The sequence below is a fragment of the Amorphotheca resinae genome (assembly GCF_003019875.1).
Source record: "Amorphotheca resinae ATCC 22711 unplaced genomic scaffold M430scaffold_6, whole genome shotgun sequence".
In the NCBI taxonomy this organism is placed as follows: domain Eukaryota; kingdom Fungi; phylum Ascomycota; class Leotiomycetes; order Helotiales; family Amorphothecaceae; genus Amorphotheca; species Amorphotheca resinae.
The window spans coordinates 104,951-124,430 of record NW_020194476.1 but is presented as its reverse complement, the minus strand read 5'-3'; the positions used below and the strand labels follow the sequence as shown (position 1 = coordinate 124,430).

Genomic DNA, 19,480 nt, shown 5'->3' with positions numbered 1-19,480 from the left:
ATTGGATTCCTGCACGCCCTAGATTCCTTAACATCTATATAAGGTGGCTATATCTCACTAGATATGTGGAGTTCTTCAACTACTACCTTACACGAGCTTGCTGTCGTCGCTGAATCACGTGAAACATACGGTTAAACACGGTTAAAGTTGCACCTTGAATTACTTGCCGACAGCAGCTTGCTCGCTCCTCGGTCTGACATCAGTACATCCAGAGCTCGACAGCAATACCAGTGCGTAGAGCGACCGTAAAGGCTGCTTGGTTCATACTTGGTTCAACACTCGCGCATATAGGTGTAAGCAATTGGTTTTACTGGTCTATAGCTTCACTAATCTTGCTAGGCCATCTCGATTCTTGAACGCCCACCTAACCACCTCCAATCGGCGCGCATTGCTGTTCGCGGCCTCGTCTTCCGCTCATTAACCAAGGGACTGCGGGCTCGAATGCCTGATCCCACCGGCAGTACACACCTCCAGCTGAGCGATCTGGATGTTGGGGATGTCGTGAGAACCCTAAAAGATTATGGAGCGTGGACAGCTACGCTGGACGAGGATTTCGAACCCGTCACCGACGCAGTGCGCAGGTGCGTGCATAAGGAGAGGGAGCGCAGGCTGAAGCCAGTATTGGACGTGTTGGGTTACACAAGCGAGGTATGTAAACTTAATGGTCGGATTAGCAGTGCTGACGCGGGAGGAAGTTGTTCGCAACCCAAACTCTTCGCATCGGGAAGAGGACCTATGTCGATGCAGGATCCCCCGGCGCAGACCTGGTTCCTGTTCGAATACAGAGCCTTGTTGGTGATGATGGCGCTGCTGGAAGTGCAGCCACCGCTGGGGAATATGGGGGGCTAGCTGGAAGCAAGACCTCCCTCGGGCATGACGAGGCTACTGCTGGAAAGTTGGTCTCAACCGGAGGAGGCGAGGTCGTCGCAGGAAAGGAGAATCTAGCTGGGAGCGATCAGGGTACTGCTCACTATAGTGAGACCGTACTCGGGAAGAGGGCGAGGCTCAGCAGCCATCAGGCCGTCCCTGGAACCGTGTACAACGAGTCCATCAATCCATTGCGCCTGGCAGTTGGGCAAAAGCTACATGTCACCCGTCCTCTAATCGTTGATCCAGGGATGGAATTCATCCTAATACAACGGCGCGGTCCAGTCGATGGTCCTTGATCTATGATGCTGCCACTAGGTCTTGATCTTAAAAAGGACTCTCCAGAGCTTCACGTCACGTCCCACACGGTCCTCACTCGTAGAAGCTTTGTGCACGGAAGAATGGAAGGTCTTCAACTCCTGGAGATACCGGCAGGTCCCAATACCTATCTACAGTAGCTATAAAGACTCGTCAGCTAGTTCACCATAATGCAATAGGTATACCAACGTTGATAACCGCCCATTTCCAGTCGATGATGGTCTACACGACTTGCGGCATCTAGTAGAGTGTCTCGTTCATCGTGCCCGAGTACTCCCGAGTCAATCATAGGACCCACGTCGGGGTGGTGCAGCAATTCGCCAAACTGTCTTCCGTCCTTCCGGACCGATAATCCTGGAGGGTTTGGGTTCATTTGATTCCCTGGCGGGTGAGCCCAGGGAAATTGTACCTGTTCATGTTGCGTGGCAGCGTCTGCAAGAAGCCACATCGGATTGATGTTCTTGCCCGCGCTGGGTGCGCCAGTGTTGAAATCGGGGGTAGTTATGGGTGAATGGGTCGTCTGCCTATGGGTGCCTAGATATTCAAGATCTTAGCTTTCTGTCGTTGCATAGCTTTGCCCACTCTCACCTTGCCTGGAAGATTTCGGCGGTGTCTCGAGCTTCAAGGTCAAAAATTCAAACGAGTCTGGAAACCGTTCCTCGAAATCATCGAGGGCCCAATCGTCGTGTCCCAATGCGCGGCAGATCTCGAGATTACTATTACAGCTTAGCCGTAGAAGACCGATGGTTAGACTCTACTTACCTTATATCGGCCCCGAGCAAGTGCCTGACGACCGCAACCATCCCAGGAATCCTTTCTGATTTAGGGACGGCCACGGTGTAGGCTTCGGAGCCCAGGAGGGCCACAACTTCACCAGCTGCCGCTGGTAGAGTCGGCTGCAACAACTCACGGAGTCCTTTTTCGCCACCCTTATGCACTGTAGTCACGTCAGCCTCCGGAATTGGGAGTGGGAGTCCTCGGACTTGCTCACCAAGTATGAGATACAGCTGCAGTTCCCGGTCTCGCCACCCCGGTAGATTCGACATGATCCAGCCCCAGGTGCATGCTAGATTACGATACCGTTTCTGCATATCACTGTTAACGTTGGAGAATTGCTTCATATATTCGTCGACCTGACTGTGTTAGCGCGGTACTGAAGGGGAATGAGATCGTACAAACCTGAGCTGGAGTCAGATTGTAGACAACCTCGAATACTCGCATTAGAGCGTACCCAACTAATCGGTCAATTGCCACTGCGCGGCGAGCGACAGTGCTCTTCTTCTCTAGGGCACCAGCTTGGTCGAAGAAATACTGTGCCATCACTAAGATCATGGCAGGCGTTCTATAACCAGTTTTGTCGGGCCTCGGCTGGAACTGGTTCGCATGGCTGTGTCCAAATGCAGCCCGGAGGATTTCTAGCATTGCCACTGGTGTGAGCCCGTGGTTTTCGATCTGTTTTTTCCACTTTGCTGCAACTGGGACCACGTCTTTGATGCCCTGGAGCCGCTTGTGCAATCTGTCTATCTTCTCCGTGTTGAGACACGCCGTGCAAAGCCCAGCCGCCCTCAGATTGTAGGGATTCCATGTAGCGTTCGGGGTGTTGTCAGCTAGAAGATGAGGTATAAGTGTAGAGTGGAGACGGCCAGATTCTATTTCATTATTGTACGAATTCTGAACATCCTGAATCGTCACCTTCTCTGGCACCCAACATTGGACACCAACAGCAGCGAGCTTGTTCAACGGAGGAACCGGCGGGCGCCCATCATGGAGGTTGCAGTCAACGAATGTGAATGGCCTTGAAGGGGGAACGCTGTTTACAGAGCAGTCAAACGGCGTCAATGCCCTTGAGGAGGGAAGGCCATCTTCAGAGCGCGGGCTGCAGGTCCGTCTACTTCTCTGGCTTGCTCTCACTTCCTCGTCATCTTCACGGCTGCGCTTGTTGGTCCTAGGGAGATCGTTTTCTGAATATGACAATCGGAGTCTGTATATGGTCAGCCTAGAGCTCCAGCAGTTCCAACAACCGTTCGGAGCTTACTCGGATTCCAACACGGCAAGCCTGTACCCAGCCTTCGCAGAGAAGCATCTCCCATAGATCTGGTGCACAATGCTTATGATCGATCGCTTGCATAGCGTGTCTCGCGGTGTGCCACGAGGGAGCGAACAGCGGATTTCATATTCATGGTAAGTGAGGTTGCAAGTGCGACGAAAGGGATGGAAGATGAGCTGGACGTCGCATTCTCTATTGCTGATACTTGTTCTAAAGCGAATTGTCGTATCTTGCTGGCTATCAAGATCATATTCATGTGTTGGTAGATCAGGCTCTAGTGAACAGAGTCCAAAATCATATACGCTACTGGCAGCGCGCATTGTGCGTGTTGGGACAGGACTTGAGCAAAGGCGCTTGGTTTCTCTTTTTGGGGACCGTCCTGGGGACGGTCCCGGTTCTGGACTAGCTCTCCACGCACGCCGCAACAGGCTGAACACGGTAGGAGATCCCCTGCCGAGTGACGGCCGAGGTGGCCGCGATCTTCATGCACGATGCACGATGGATATCGCGGCGCCAAGAGTGTTAGAAAGTCACAGGATAGTCGCAGTAGTATTGATTACGAGGAAGGGCCCGCGGGTGTCCATCCACAGGCCTGCGTTGGAAAATTGATCGATTCGTGTTTGTGATTTCTGCCTTTTGTCGTAGTCCCATCTTTACCCCAATCTTTCCTCTTTCTGCACACCTAGTTCTGGTCTGTCATGCATCCCGACCCCCAACGTCGATAACAGTCATGCTCGATATATAAAAAGCCGCCGCCGCACAAGGCAGCCAGCAAATGCATCCTTCACCAGCCATACTGGTTGCCTTACTTTCCTTATCCAACCATATCCAACCTACGTTCTACACCCTTGGTGGTACATTTCTTTATCGCGCTGATACACCATATGGCGAAGATGCATCATATTATTGGAGTATTTGGGCCGCCGAGAGTTGGAAAGACGTCCCTGATATTGCGATCCTGTGGCCTCAACCCCTTTGACCTACCCGTGAGAATCCAGTCCCACACCACTACAAAGGGCGAAACTCACTATTTTGCCTATAGTACGAACCTACAATCGAAGACTCGCATTGCACGCGCATCGCAGTTGATGGAGATCTTTGCACCGTACATTTCGTTGACACTGGCGGCTCCGAATGCTGCAACGACCATTTACGAGACCAGTGGACTAGGAACTGCAGAGGAATAGTCTTTGTTTATGATATTTCTGATGCGTCAACCTTTTGCCTTGTCCGAGAACAGCTATATGCTGTGCATGCCTTCCTATTGAATCTCTACAAACAGTTTCCAACTACTCCGACGAGACTGATCGCAATTGTTGGTAACAAGGCTGATAAACGGCCACGAGAGGTCTTAGAAACAGAAGGGCGTCAACTAGCAGACGAACATGGTGCTATATTTTGGGAGACGTCCGCAGTCGATGCCAAAGGCTTTGATGGAGCTTGCATTAATCTTCTGAGGGAGATGGGAGCGGGTCGAGACGCCCCTTCCTGTACCACTGAAGATTCAACAACGGCGATCAAACAATCTCAGACAGATTGGATCCAACCAATCCTCTGGGCGTTGCATTGGATACCAGGCTGGGTGTGTGGAATTAGGACGGAATGATTTCTCTGCCTTTTGTTTTTTTCTAATCCATGTACATGTGCTTTTCTTTTGAAGTTGGCATGGTGGGCGGTCGTCTGTGCAGCGCATCTCTCTTACAACTGTACTTATACCCTCGTTTGTCCTTTGTTCGGCTCCGAACCATCTTGTTCTTCCTATAATATCACCCACACTGCGCTCCATTTTCTCAATGACTTGCTGGTTTGACGTGTTGACCGGAGGCAATGCTTCTAGTACGCTCTACCACCTGTGGAATCGAATGAAGCCAGACGAAAGAGCGCACTGGGAGCCATCCAGTATCCTCGAGATGAGAAAAGTCGAGCAACAGTTAGGCTACCGCCTTATTCCCGACTATATACTTGATGGTAAGTACATGATCAGATCTGCTTCCACTATATTAACAACCAAGGGGGAACTCCGCCATTCTGTCGTCTACTGGACCGCGCTCGCGAAGCGACCACAGTCGAGGTTTCTGACTTCTATGGCAAACTACGTCTATTGTGCGCTCCAATGAAGGAGTATGTAGCAAAGCAAAGATCCAACAAACATGTCATTGTTCGATTCCATGATTCGTCCAGTGAGGGAAAACTAGCATACTATCTCTACGAGAAGGAAGTATTATTAGGGAAGCGGCAGACAAATCAAGCCGGGTCTTCGTGGTACCCAATAAGGGAGCCATGCCTTATATATATGGATAATGGCCACGAATGCAGTGTACCTCTTTATAAATCATGAATATCATATTATTTCCGCTGAGACTCCACGTCCTTCCCCTCGTCCTTGAGCTAGTGCACTGCATGTTGATACACGGGTCGTATTTCCCCCTATCTGGGACACAGGATGGTCGAAGCCACCCAGAACCGGCAGCACCATCACAGCTCCGCCAATGAGCCCATGCTGCCGGGGAAGACGGATCATTTCATGAGCCCATCTCCAACAGCTTCTCCACTGTTACCTCACTGACGATCCCCTGAGACCGGGCCAGACGCGGATCTATTCTCGGCAGAGCAAATCTCGATACACGCGTAGTGGCTGGGACACTTAAGAAGTCTCGCGCCATGTCTACCTTACGGTCTGCCTTATCTGCAAGTTTGCCTTGCTTCTACGCTCTCCGACCACATTGGCGTTTTGCTTCGCTGTGGGAAACGCATCGAGACGTGACTTCCTGAGAGCCATGATTCCTCACGGTATGGACTTCCACCCCTTTGCCTCAGCCCACAACTAACAGATATAGCCGATATTCAGGGCTGGATATGCCAGCAGGTAGCTGCGGAAGGCACTGCCACTGAAAGCTATTCAACCTTTTCTAACGAGTCAGAGAATGGCATTTGGATGGCTAGAGAGTCTGGGGCAGAGTTTGAAGTCGATGCACATTATGAAATCGATTCCGCATACTGCGACAGCACCGCCTCTATTGAAACAGCTCCTGCTGAGAGCTGGAGTGAGGTTACATGTGAAGAAGATGACAGAATATATCATAAGTATGGTTCGAATTTCTCCCGGATTCTTTGATCGCAGTTGACAGTTTATAAGGTGGTACGGCTATGCCCCCGTCGACGACCGTGGGATGGATCTACTAGACTTTTGGTGAGTGGACCTCTACTTTTGAACTTGAGTTGCCTCTTAACCAGCTTATAATAGTCATGAGGTGTGGAGGCAGGCCCTCAAGGGGCGTTTGACTACTATCCCGCTTCGAAATCCACAAGTGAGTCGCTTCCACCACGAGAGACCTCCCATTGCTAAATACATAATGCAGCGCATACTGGACATGGGCACAGGTACGGGAATTTGGTCTATGTATGTCCGCGCTTCTCTCGCCACCCATCTACACAATGCTGAATAATTGGATCTTAGTGACATGGGCTACTTGTATCCTTCGGCATTTGTCATTGGGACCGACGTCTCACAAATCCAGCCCAGCTGGGTACCTCCTAATGTCAAGTTCATCATGGACAACTTTAATGCAAGTGTATACAGAGAAGTGAAGACGTACGACATGATACATATGCGCGACCTCCTTGGGTGTGTTGAAGACTGGCCGAGTTTAATTGCCAAATGCTTTAGGTGAACACTCTTCGTATATTCTTCCCATTGCGTATTAACACATTATTAGATCGCTCGAACCAGGTGGCTGGCTGGAGGTAGCCGAGCCTAGTATTCATATACTACCGTTTGATCCTTCAGGCCCCGTGCCTATACCTGCATTCTCTGACTGGGCAAATACATTCGTCAAGGCCGGCGAAGAGACCGGCATGAGCTTTGATGTAGCCTCGAATATTGCGGGGTGGTTGACAGAGGCTGGATTTGTGAACGTCAAACTGGAGAAAATAACAGTCCCAGTAGGTAGAAAGACTCAGCTTGGCCGATACAATCAAGCGAGACTGCATTAGGGGGTCTTCGATTTCTCTGCGAGGATACTTTCTAAGGTTCTAAAGGCATGTTTTCCTGACACACACGTATGCTACACCTTATTGCTAACAGCTTTCAGTGGCACCCTGATAACATAACAGTCTTTCTTGCCTATCTACGACATGAACTTGAGCTTTGCAATCGCAGAGGGCGCGCCACCCATTATCAAATTTTGTGAGTCGATCAACAATATTCATATGGCAACGCTCATGAACCATAGTTATGCCGTGCACGCGCAGAAGCCTCTAGTCTTTAACTGAGATACTGGAAATTGTATAATCTATGGTGGTAAATATGCCGACTGTTGTACACATATGGGCCGGCGGAGTAGGCAAATTCCTTTTCAAGGGCGAACTGGTTCAGGAATTCTGTTCCGTTCTGTATGCTAGGCGCGCAATACGTTGAATTGATATGATTCTGTACGAAGCATAGTGTATTAAATTTGAAGCTATGTTCAATACCTGTGCTAGCCCAGTGCTTCCCTTATCGTGATCCGTGATGAAACTTGGCCATGTCAACTAGGTGCTGACCAGTGACTTCCCTTATGCAAGCTATCGCCGGCCAGACTGCTCGTAGCTATAGTCTACTACATTTAGCTGTACGTACATTAGCACGGCAGAGGAATATGTTAGAGTAGTTAGGCATATATAGGCATGTAGCTTCCCTCTTTTACTAGGAGATAGCTCTGTCTTTCTATTACCTTGTACACCTTACCCTATAGGGTCCCTTAGACTTTGCCCTTTCCTAATAGCACAACTAGGAGCTTACGGTATACCTCTCTCTCCTATACTTACTAGTAGCTCTAGCCATATATCTAATCACCGTCCTTAGTCTACGCCCTTAGACATCTAAATAGCTCTCGCATCACTTTTAGACGTTAACTATTTCGACCTCTACTACCGAATTCAGTATCTAGATAAGTAACACAGCACGAGCCTACTAGAGTCTACTTTACAGTTCTGTAACAATAAACAGTGTTTTATATTAGGATCTAAGCAAGTACTAGGCGAGCTTTAAGATACTATTTTAAAGTTAGCCTAGAGATTTAAGTCTAGACAGTATACAAAACAACACAAGGAGATTTAGGAATATAAAGGGACGATAATATACCTCCCTTATTTTATAAATCAAATCCTTATACTAAAGTCTTTATAGCTATACGTAGATTTCTGTAATTAATAGTACAGTAGTAGCCGGCAGCTAACAAGGCGCTACAAACCGAGATAAAAGCAAGTAAGGTGTCTACTACGCCCTTTAAATTAATTATCTACTAGGACTAACACATTCTTTTATTAGGACCGTCCGAGACAACACTACTAATCTAATTAAGTAGGGGAAATCAACAATACAACACACGTCGACTATAGATAGTTAGTTAGAGAGGGATTAAGCCTATACGCCGCGCGTAAGAGAGGTATCTAAAGCCGGTTATACGAGCTTCTTATATATATTTTAAGGTTTGTATCTCTATATAGCGTATAGTATAGCCAGGCAGTAGTAGCGGTCTTTACTATCGGCCTTTCTGTTACAGCAGAGTCTTTACGCTCTAGTGTTTCCTTTATTAGCTCTTTCCGAATATCCTTAGTAACCTCTTCAAGAGGCTTTAGTCTCTAGTACTACAGGACGCGTAGTAGTATCTTTAAATAGCCCTCTTATTCGCTTACTTACTTTTTAAATATTTTTACAAGTGTCTTTAATTATAGCTCTAGCTTCCTGTTACTATGTACTCAGAAAATAACGTTACTATAAGGGCTATAGAGGAGGCGGTAGGCAGCTAAATAGACCAGACTAAGTTAGTAACTAGCGGTTTCCTAGCGGACCTAAGTAAGGGTATATCACTAAATACGTACCTTAAAATCGTCTTGTTTACCTAGATTCCTATTATTACTAATCTCCTTATAACTGTCGTAGATATTTAGTAGAAGCTTAGCTCTGTCTATAGCCTCTACAACACGATAATCGCCTTGTCGTATATATACCTTATTATATACAATAGTCGTCGCCTTACTCTAGTCTAACAAGAAGAGGTTAACGTAAAGCGATATCGGTTTTCTATTATATACGACTCGTTAATTACTCTTAAAAACCTACTTCTAACTCTCTATAGGCTAAATATACTCTAGAGTCTTACTACGACAGAACGTAAACGCTTTAACGATACCTAAGCAAGATATTAAGATAGAATAAAAGAATCAAAGACTATTAAGATTTTTTAAAATATTATCCCTAACACTCTTTTCTATATAAGGTTCTTCGTTATAGCCGCTCTCTTTACCGTACATCACTCTAATTCCTAAGTACAAAATGTCACTATTATTATTACATACATAATACGGCTCTAGTCGCTACTAAAGTCCTTGTCTACTTCTATACTAAAGATTCTCGACCGTACTATAAACTTCAAGCGTGTATATAAATGGTTGCGCGTTTAAAAGGATCTCTGTAGGATCTGCCTGAAACGCGAGTGACGACCGCCTAGATTTATAAGGCAGGCAATATCCTAAACAGCTCCGATATGCTCGTCTTTTGAGACAGCAGCAAATTCACGAAACTAGAGGAAGTATAGTAAGCACTTGTAACGGCAATAATTAGAAAACGTATGTTATTAATGTTTTACAGTGTCTTCGCGTTTCTTAGGCGGAACCCACGCCAGGCCAGCCTGAAATTGTAATTTTGATAAGCCAACAGTGGTAAAAATCAAGTTAATAAAACCCACCAAAGTAACTTTTGGCTGTAACAGCCATGATTTAAAAGTCGCATCTACGATCAACGCTGCGCTCTCACTAAGACAGACGATGTATTCGTGCTGCCGTTCTCTTTAATTCTTTTAGCGTATCCCTTCATCCAGTAATTAACATAGCACTCAGGCGCAGAGCAGTCTCCACAATGCTTGTCTAATCTATGGCCGTAGTAAATATAGATGTCAGTTAATGTAGAATAGAGCAAGCTACCTAAACTCAATCGCCACGACCGGAGGTAGGTAGCAGCGTTTATGGGTCATTTTATAATTCGTGCACCACGCCCGGAATATAAATCGAATATGACCACACTCATATTCGACTTGGGTGAGGTCACACATCTGTAGGCAGTAGAAGCAAAATAGTGTCAACACAATGCCAAAAAATGACGCAAGTCACGGCTGCCTTTGTTCACCTCTAGATGGTTCGAATGGTCACCATGCGGGAGTGCGAAGATAGCCTCTTTATGGGTAATGGGAAACCAGCCCACCTAGCAGGGTAGTATATGGATTGTTGGTTAATTTTCCCACCTCATGTTAGGGCGCATCATTCTTCCACTAGGCCACATTCGTGGAGCTATACATGGTAGATCTCATCGGTCCAAGGCTACTTGTTGGTCGGAGGCCTGGTACTGGCTCGGGCTGAACGGGTATATGAATGGCTTGTCGAACCCTTTAACTTATATACCATTTCGTTCAACTTCTGTGGCAATTTCCCCATTCCCCAGCAAACACGTTTTTAACCAAGCCCCCGATGAGCGTGGAACGACCACGCCATAACTGTGTAAGGTTTCCACTGAATAGCTATGCAATTACTAACTTTTCATGCTTTAGGTGTCCGCATGTAAAAACACGCTTACATTGTGTAAGGATAAAAATCCTTTCATGCTTGTCTGTTAGTTTAGGAATACGCTGCTTCTCCTTGCCTTTTATCCCTATACACAAACTATCAACCGAGTCGTTAGAGGAAGAGTATATAACAGTGACGATAATGAATTCTCTAATAAGATATAGGATATAGCAGTTAAATTCACAGCGGTTAGGGAGAAAAATGAAATGAACATTAACGGCACCCTGGTGTAACGTCTTCCTTCTTTCGACAAGGACGTAGCAATACTGACATTAACGTAGCCGCGTAGGTGTTTCGAAATGCAAGGACGACATAGCAGACGACAGTATTTCGGAGACACTAGACAAGTTACACCATGAAGAGAAGACATACCGCGAAGCCTTAGTGGCAAAGAAGGATCCGGATGCGATTGAGCTAAAACGAAGCAGAATGCAAGACGCCCTAGAGGAGTACACGGACGCTCTCTGTGCCTGGGTCCAAAAGTAAACAGCCATCTATATCCTTGACCCTAATGAAACCGAGAACCTCTTCATACTTAGCAGCCTTGCAGCTGAGATCCCTGCCCCACCGTAACCCTCATGAATAAACTTAGATATCTGTCCCAAAAGACCCGGATTTCAATTGATCCTAAGGTTCGAGAACTTCTATTAGCTCGCACTGTACTAACAATGCTGTTTTACCAACTCCATGATCCCCGAGTATAATGATATCAACCACATTCATTATTCAGTGGCTCCGAGCGGTTCAGCCATGGAAATTGGGGTATGCAGCTTGCTCCAGAGCTCGGATAGCTTCTAAGTACGGCGATCGGTCCGGTGGGGAACGGCGCTAAGCCCTTTGTTGCTTGAGTTTTGTGGCAGCACAAAACTCAAGTAATAAAGACTTTAGCGCCGGCCACCCGGACAGCGAGCGATAATGGTTGGTAACGAGCCAGCTGATCTCCATGGCACAGATCGCCGTACCTGGAAGCTATCCGAGTCTGAAGCAATCGATCTGTAGCGCTGCGAGAACAGACGACACACAGCCCCTGGCTCATCTATGTTGGCACTGATTTCGTACATCTCGGTACAACTGCTTTCCGGGTCTTTGAACTATCATGGTGTGGACTACCCCCACTCAGCTACACGATATTGGTGTTAGGATCGGAGGTATCCCTCGAACTGTCGGTAGGGTCAAGTGTGCAAAACATTATAAGGCTTTCTAACCTTCTAGCCTAGCGTCTCCAGTATACACGGGGAGCCGGTCAGAGAACAAAGGGATCTTGAAATGGGCGGAGCCCGCGACCGGGAAATATCTTGGCTGTGGACATGGTGGCGCGAGATATCTCCCTGGTTGTGTGGAATGGGGAGGCTGTAATTAACCCTTTGTATTCTTTCTTCCTAATCTACAGTTGCATTTTCGAATAGTGAGTAATTCAGCGTCTATATCATAGTTCATATTTGTACTGTCCCGTTCCCCGAGAGCCAGTCTCTATTGGCTCGCTCCCAAATGTATAAAATGGAGTATTTGACTTATCATTTTAAGGATAAGCCCCTAAGAACAGGCCACCCTCCTCATTGACTAAGTACCTTGCATCGACATATAAGGATGCAGGTTTCCCACCACCTGGTAATCATCTTATATTAGTCGCATGCGGACTTGCAGAGCCCATGGCTAACGTTGAGCTGATATATCAGGGTATCCCAAAGATGGTCGGTGGCTCCTCTCACATGCATTGATTTCCTGCAGGTCACATCATGGACCAGCCCAGGCCACATTTTGGCACACAGCACAGAGTCTAACGCAGAGTGTGCACGAGTGGCATTAGTAGTTAGTGGCTCTAAGCTTCAATTTGAATGTGATCGCTAGCTTCGTGTTGGTTATGATCAAGGTGCATTGAGGAGCTTGCTGGCCCGAGTCCTCCTAGATGCCAAGGAAACGATGGGTCTCACCCCCAGGCGCGATCATCGGCTGATCGGATGCCATATCATATAGCTTGCTAGATCTGCTTTCGTCCTATATCCGTTCGAATTCATAAACAGGCCACCTTACATTCTCGACGACCCTCCGATGAAGATGACGAGCCCAGACCAAGATCCGGTATTTATCTCGCTGTACATCTATGCAACTACTAATCTGCCGCACCCAGTACCGTGACTACGATGGCACACTTGCATGGCACCCGGGCATGTCTCCGTTTGGACTTGTCGTCTCCGTTATTTCCGCAGAGACTGCATCTTCTGAGACTGCCACCTCTGAGAATACGATTACTGGGCTCGAGTACATACCGCAAATACCGGATTCTGTGCGGATTCATACGCGAGAGGCGTATGTCAGTATAATAGCAGATGTGGTATTTAAAATGGCAATTGGCTTTACAGCGGTCGGGGAGACAAATGAACAGATAGTTGACGGAAGGCGGATGTAATGTCTTCTATTTCGAGGAGGGAAACTGCATTACTGACTTCCACAAAGCAGAGTGGGTGTCTCGTGGCACATGGGCCGCTTCGCAGATGATGCTATTCGGAAGACTTTTACAAAGCTCAAGGAGGAAAACGCTAAGGTCATAAGAGAATCCCCGGACGCCATCAAGGCGAAGGAAGAAAGTATGGTGGAGGCCGAGCGAAGGCACAACGCTGCTCTCAGTGACTGGATCCAAATGGAACAATCGTCCCGGAGAGGTGTGAAATCTAGCCTTCGTTAGGTAGAAGTTAGCCCTGAGAATTGTCATATGTTTGCATCCGTACTTCTGCCTGTGACCCCAAATATACTAGTGAAGGAGAAAGGCATGTCCCTAGAAGTAGTATTTGTGTAACGTTAGACCCTCGGCCCGTCCAGCAGACGTATCAGTCATACGCCAATAGCCTTCGTCGGATGTTAGCTGTTGCCCCAAATCCATAAGCAATCTTGCCATCCTTTGAGCATGAGAGACTACAGCATGCCATGGCAGATTGCGGGCAGTACCATTTAAACCCTCTCAAGGGACAGCATGCCGGCGGAAGGATAGGAGCCCCCTTGGCATACCTGACCCAACACCAAGCTGGCGCCGGGCGGTTCGAAACTTCACACCAACCACGGCAGAACTTCGACGCGTATGATCTGAGTCTACCTTGGAATGCGTCGACGCAAGCCCTCCAGAGTTCAGTCCATGAATGGCCATTACCGGATACCCAAGGAACAGGTTGTTTTCATCCTCCTGTGGTGCACGCCGTCGAACCTCAACCTCTGGCCGCAGACATGGTAAGCCCATATGAAGAGCTTCGAACAGTCATACGCCATGTATTTCTGTATATCGGCGATGGCCGCCTGGATCATGCAAGCCAGTTGCTATTAGAAGTGTCGGAGCGGCTATTAACGAGCGTCGAGGATCTCGGTGAGAGTTCGAGCTTTTTGTTAGAGTCTACAAGCTGATGGTCAAGGTCTTCACATCGACAATGCTCCTCTACACGCAGATCGAATGCAACTCTGGAAGCAATTTAACAACGCCTGGCTTGCGGTGTTTCAGAAGCAGAAGGATGACTTCGAACTAAGCCAGTCATTACACCATCAATACGGCTCGTTGTGCCGCCAATGTATCCAGGATATGGCACAACACTTGGTTGAATTGTGTGACGGCATTGCAAAGCACGGCTTGGTTGACTACGAATACGGCGTATTGGAAGACGATATAATAACGGGTACTTCGCGCGTGTCTTCGATAACAACATTCAACTGATTTAAGTCTACAGCTGCTGAGGAATGTATCGACGTGCAGGAAACAAAAGATGGAGTGGGCCAAGGTGACACACCTAGAGAAAACCCTGAAGTCTTGTCCTTCTTTGCAAATGGTACCAGTCTATGGTAGCCTCATGATGGGCTCCCGAGATTTAACGGTAACCAGCATCGAAGATGCCGGCGACAGCCACGCCGGTGAGGACAGGGGATATAGAGGTTTACGTACCATGGTATGGAAGAAGTGGCATCAATACGCCAAAAGCGGGCTGAGGCAAGAAGTGGGCAGGAACGGCTCAATTTTACTTTGACCAAGGCTTGGATTGTTACGGGCCTGGGTAATGCCTGTGTCAATCTACGCAAACTGGGCTCAAAGTCACGGATAACAATATAGTGTGCACCGAAATAGTCAGTAGTAATAATAGTCCAATAGCCACAACTGTCTCCAAAGTCCAGACCATTAATAATCTGGCGTGTTTGCCCCTCTGCCCCGTTTTCAATCTGTTACACGGCAGAGGCGGAGATATAAGGGCGCAGAGCCCCCTTTAGCTTAGAGTTCGAATACCATTCCTCCCTTCTTGCCACGGACTCATTACTATCATCTCTTGAATGTCTAGCTCAAAGTATGATTTCTCCTCCTTCTATCACCGATCTGCTGCTCTACTTGTTACATTTCCCTTTTCAAAATCGAGAGATTCGCGCGAAGCTTTTATCTAGACGATGGCCTCCATCTAAATAGCATTCTGAAGCCTCTCTTATTACGACAACGACGTCTATGGCTTGCAGAATATTGACAAGGCGGAGGAGATACTACGACAAATGGACCTATACCTACCGACCCTGGGCAGCTGGACGTCACAATGGAGCCTTCCAAGTTTGAAATCAAATATGCCCCCAAAGCAGATCGCCGACGATATCAACGCAAAGATGTCTACACCCTTCAGGATTATCCCGTTTCAGAATTTAGGGAGGATTGTGTGAGTTCAAGTCAGTTGTTGGCCAATTCTTATTTGATGAGACACCAAACGCGCGTTGCCAAGTTTGCAAATACTTTGAAGGGTAACCTCAAGTGAAAGAAATTTATCAACAGGTCAAAATACCCTGACTGTATGGAGCAAACATTACTGACGTTATATTAGACCCTATAATTCCTAGTCCCTCCTGCGTACTGGACTATCTCAACAAGCCTACTCCGCCATGGCAAACATCCTCATCCCCCTAGTGCGCTCGAATCCATCCTATCCTGAACCGGAGCATATTTCGGTCGGAATATCTGTCGCTTGACAAACGAATGGAGAAACTAGACACGTTGGAAGTTCTATATACGGAATTATACAAGGGACAGAACACAATAGGAGGTGGGCATTTTTGCACGCTTATTTGTCTGTTGGAAGTTGGTATGTTCGTCCAGGCAAACCAAAGTGGGACAATACAAAGACGAGATAGGAGTTTTCCCAAAGTTTTAAAGGCGATATAGTGAGAAATAAGGCAAATAAACGGAGGTTCGAGGAAGAACGTAGCAGGCCATCGAGTTGTATGTATATTACAAGGCTTGCAAATTTCAGTGTTAGGGGCACAAATTCACATGTTCATGCAATATATTAAATAGATCGACGATCTTTTACATCTCCCTACCTGCATTACTTTGTGCGGTATATATAAACTTCCGGTAACTCCTGCGAGTGCCTTCCAACACAGATCTCACTACCGTATTTGAACAAACCACATGATGCATTGTTAATGCGGAGAGATGGATCCCTATAGCAGCACTTGGCCGTCCTCAATAGTTATACTCCTCTCAGTAAGTCGACCCTAGTCCCCTCTATCCCTTGGGTCTAGGCGTCGTATATGTACACTTTCCCGTCTGTCACATCGATTAACAAATAGCCATCTCGCTTTGGAAGTGTTGACCGGGATTATAACCGTATGTGTCAATAGAACAACGGCACGGAGCCACCGCGGCCTTGACCTGGATCGATGAGAGGGGAGTGGGGAACCAGCAGCCACTCTGTATGGAGTCTAACACGGCATATAACGACCGCCGAGGAACCAGTTTATGGCAAGCGCCTACTTCTCTTCCTATGCAACCTACGCCCTAATTTGCTGTTGTCCCTGGGAAGTGCTCGACCCATCGCGTCAACTACTGGCTGTCTTTGCCCATATCCATGATTACCTACCCATTAAATCTGGATAAATAATGATATAGGAATGGTAAAACACACTGGTATTGACCGAAGAATTTTGCACACTGATGAGATATTCAGGCGCACAACCAGGCAAGCCTCTCGATCACACTGCCCCCTCCAGTCCCACACGGCACCGTGGATCGAACGATACCTAAAGACAGAATCGGTCTTCCTTATGCCGATACAACGTTGCCCTATGGTGAGATGGTCGTACACGACCTGGGATATCGAAGAAATGGCATGGGCTCCCAGTCCTGGGGATTCTTTTCTCTTACTCAAGCACCTACGCCTTATCAAGGATGCGAACATACTGGCAAGTAATGATTACATCATGTAAGATAATTTGAGCTAATAAGAATATAGATGTTCCCTCCCTTTCGCGAGCATCAAAAGTGGAATCCCCAGTGGCCACCCGAACGGCACACGTTGATACGAGTCACTTACAAACCTCACCTATCAATGCCAATACACCGACGGCTTTTGGTAGTCAAACGAAAGACCAACCTAGCAAGGTGTATACAAGATTAACAGAGGAACAGACACGCTCATTGGAGAGATTATTTAAAAAGGACCCTTATCCTAAGACTGACATGAAGAAGGAGTATTCTCGTGATTTGGGCCTCGAACTTCACACGGTTTCTGTTGGTAGCCAACGCCCGACTCTGTACATTTGCTAATGCTTAAATAGAATTGGTTTCAGAATCGTCGGGGCAAGAAAAAACGCCATGAAGCGGGACAACAATCGAAAACCCCACTAACAAGTCCACGAGCGACCCCGGTTACACAAGATCGGTCTGGTATTTACAAAGCAATCCTCCCGACTGCCGATAGGAACTCAAAATTATCCTTGCCATCAATCCGAGATCGAATGGACCTCCGTCATTTATTGACTTCACAGAAAGTGGGAGCCAATAACATTACCCTCCACAATCCCCATTCCAAGTTAATGTCTTCTTGAGGTTTTGTACCTTAGGAGCAATATTTGTGTTTGTGCGCAGTAATATTCTATGCTGGGGATTGGTTGATACTGGTTGTTATCCTTTGCGCGTTGTATCAGTACATTAGTAGATTGTACAATATAGTCTAGTACATCTCACATTCATGAGTTGATTAGGGTAACCCCTTTTTGTTGATTAAGCGAGACGACACGTGGTTCTGGAGGCGAAAGGTTGATAGGCCAAATGATGGAGGTAAATTCACGTGACTGAATTTAGCGCCATACGCTTTGCTTATTGATTTGAACCTTTTCATCTCGCATCTCGCATGTTGTTCTTTCAAATAATATCTCCTGAAAGGATGTGAACTTTTGCTTCTGCAGGCTGATTATTTCTACGTTCTCATTTCGCAAATCCCTTTCTAGCCTCATCGTTAGGCTTCTCCAACACTAAAAAGCCTCGCTGCTGCCATAACCTTGGGCTTTGAGGTCAATTCACAGCCGTTCGACATGCTATGCCAAAGAGAAAAGCAAGTAGGTCCACATGCAGATTTTTTAATGCCCACAAGACGAAGGCCAAGTGCGAGAAGCAGGCTTTTCATGATGAACGCCGAGCTTTGGTTGAGAAACATCGAGCTATAGCAGTAAGTCCTGTCTTCTGCATGGTTTTAAGGGTATGGTTTTGATACATAGTAGGGTCGTTATATACAGCGAAACGGTAGAGATCTTTGCTGGCAAGCAGGAGAAGGTAAGGTTAAAGGGGATGTCAATCTCGAGCAAGCCGTCGCTATTTGCCGATTTTGTGTCTTGGCTATACACTGGCGAGTTTCTAAAGCTAAAGAATCACGTTCTTGAGGGCGGGTCAGCGATTGATGACCTGTGGGAGCTCAGACGCCTCGTTGGCACTAGCCTTTCATAATTTTTGCATGGACGACGGTAGAGAACCTTGCAAGGCATCAGATACGGACGCGACGCAACCATGGCCATTTCTCGAGGGCATCACAAAAATGTATTCAATTACGCCGAGAGGCTCTCTACTTCGATCATTCGCCGCCGACTCACTATAGGCAGTCCTACTGGAAGAAGTGGGCGTCCTTACTAACTGGGCAGGTGTCAAATGACCCTTGGGCTAAGGATCTTCAGGATGATTTTACGGATAGGATTGGGATGGAATACCGCCTGTAAGTACATTTTGCTACTAGATTGCCTCTCCATAGGAATTCCCTAGACTGACAGTGTTTATTGATCAAGTTTTGCTAACCGTGAAGTTTATAGTGGACGACAGACGTAGAGATAATTATATGGAAGAAGAAACTGCATTGGAGAAGCGTTGGGACACTCAGATATTGACTGCTAGATCTGAAACCGACATCAAGATAGCCGGGCATATCTTCAGCGATGCAAGTGACTTGACCGGTGTATTCAGAGAGACGCGTTTCGAAGGGTCATTTAGTGCCACATTCGTTCTGGGGAATATTTCTCTTCAGCTTATAAGATGACGGAAGAGATCCCTACGAAAGGAGAGGAAGGATCTCAACGCTGTACTCACGCATTTCATTTAATTCGGCCTCTGGAAGATAGAGTTCTCGTCCCCAGCCGGTTGTGAGACAGGTTATCCAATACCGGGCGATCAGTTTACTAGTTTTATTCACCTGCTAATACTAATATATCAGATATAGAAGCACAGGAGACACTAATACATGCTATTCCATGTTAAATTTATTTCTCCGCTGTACTTCTGAGCTACTACTAGAGCATGGATAGTATACAAAGGTGGCTGAGAGTGTCTGGATATTGTTGGAGGACCTCTCATTCTCGCATAGCTGCCCGCACTAACCA

At 47.1% G+C, this 19,480-nt stretch overlaps 8 protein-coding genes across 8 annotated transcripts; 7 read left to right on the top strand and 1 right to left on the bottom strand.

Annotated features, from left to right (window-relative positions):
- Positions 1-441: 441 nt before the first annotated feature.
- M430DRAFT_27783 (hypothetical protein) lies at positions 442-1,166 on the top strand (the record flags this gene model as incomplete). The annotated part of the gene is made up of 2 exons (XM_024865722.1): positions 442-648; positions 696-1,166. The coding sequence occupies 2 exons, from the start codon at positions 442-444 to the stop codon at positions 1,164-1,166; spliced, it is 678 nt and encodes a 225-aa protein (XP_024720666.1).
- Positions 1,167-1,595: 429 nt separating this feature from the next.
- M430DRAFT_58521 (hypothetical protein) lies at positions 1,596-3,552 on the bottom strand (the record flags this gene model as incomplete). Its single annotated transcript, XM_024868735.1, has 6 exons — positions 1,596-1,719; positions 1,774-1,901; positions 1,948-2,122; positions 2,177-2,270; positions 2,365-3,166; positions 3,221-3,552. Coding segments are annotated over 6 exons (1,653 nt in total), but the record flags the coding sequence as incomplete, so codon positions are not given.
- A 573-nt stretch (positions 3,553-4,125) lies between these two features.
- Positions 4,126-4,691, top strand: M430DRAFT_70482 (hypothetical protein; the record flags this gene model as incomplete). The annotated part of the gene is made up of 2 exons (XM_024869496.1): positions 4,126-4,218; positions 4,275-4,691. Coding segments are annotated over 2 exons (510 nt in total), but the record flags the coding sequence as incomplete, so codon positions are not given.
- A 1,783-nt stretch (positions 4,692-6,474) lies between these two features.
- On the top strand, positions 6,475-7,225 carry M430DRAFT_101784 (hypothetical protein; the record flags this gene model as incomplete). The annotated part of the gene is made up of 4 exons (XM_024860742.1): positions 6,475-6,540; positions 6,592-6,632; positions 6,690-6,899; positions 6,949-7,225. Coding segments are annotated over 4 exons (594 nt in total), but the record flags the coding sequence as incomplete, so codon positions are not given.
- Positions 7,226-10,735: 3,510 nt separating this feature from the next.
- M430DRAFT_27780 (hypothetical protein) lies at positions 10,736-11,317 on the top strand (the record flags this gene model as incomplete). Its single annotated transcript, XM_024865720.1, has 4 exons — positions 10,736-10,765; positions 10,816-10,872; positions 10,996-11,060; positions 11,113-11,317. The coding sequence occupies 4 exons, from the start codon at positions 10,736-10,738 to the stop codon at positions 11,315-11,317; spliced, it is 357 nt and encodes a 118-aa protein (XP_024720662.1).
- A 1,569-nt stretch (positions 11,318-12,886) lies between these two features.
- M430DRAFT_18915 (hypothetical protein) lies at positions 12,887-13,514 on the top strand (the record flags this gene model as incomplete). The annotated part of the gene is made up of 3 exons (XM_024863984.1): positions 12,887-12,910; positions 12,960-13,234; positions 13,289-13,514. 3 exons carry the CDS (start codon positions 12,887-12,889, stop codon positions 13,512-13,514), a joined length of 525 nt encoding a protein of 174 aa, XP_024720661.1.
- Positions 13,515-13,753: 239 nt separating this feature from the next.
- Positions 13,754-14,794, top strand: M430DRAFT_18914 (hypothetical protein; the record flags this gene model as incomplete). Its single annotated transcript, XM_024863983.1, has 4 exons — positions 13,754-14,183; positions 14,230-14,487; positions 14,539-14,637; positions 14,691-14,794. The coding sequence occupies 4 exons, from the start codon at positions 13,754-13,756 to the stop codon at positions 14,792-14,794; spliced, it is 891 nt and encodes a 296-aa protein (XP_024720660.1).
- Positions 14,795-16,882: 2,088 nt separating this feature from the next.
- Positions 16,883-17,665, top strand: M430DRAFT_18912 (hypothetical protein; the record flags this gene model as incomplete). Its single annotated transcript, XM_024863982.1, has 3 exons — positions 16,883-17,024; positions 17,071-17,348; positions 17,396-17,665. The coding sequence occupies 3 exons, from the start codon at positions 16,883-16,885 to the stop codon at positions 17,663-17,665; spliced, it is 690 nt and encodes a 229-aa protein (XP_024720659.1).
- Between the last annotated feature and the right edge of the window lie 1,815 nt (positions 17,666-19,480).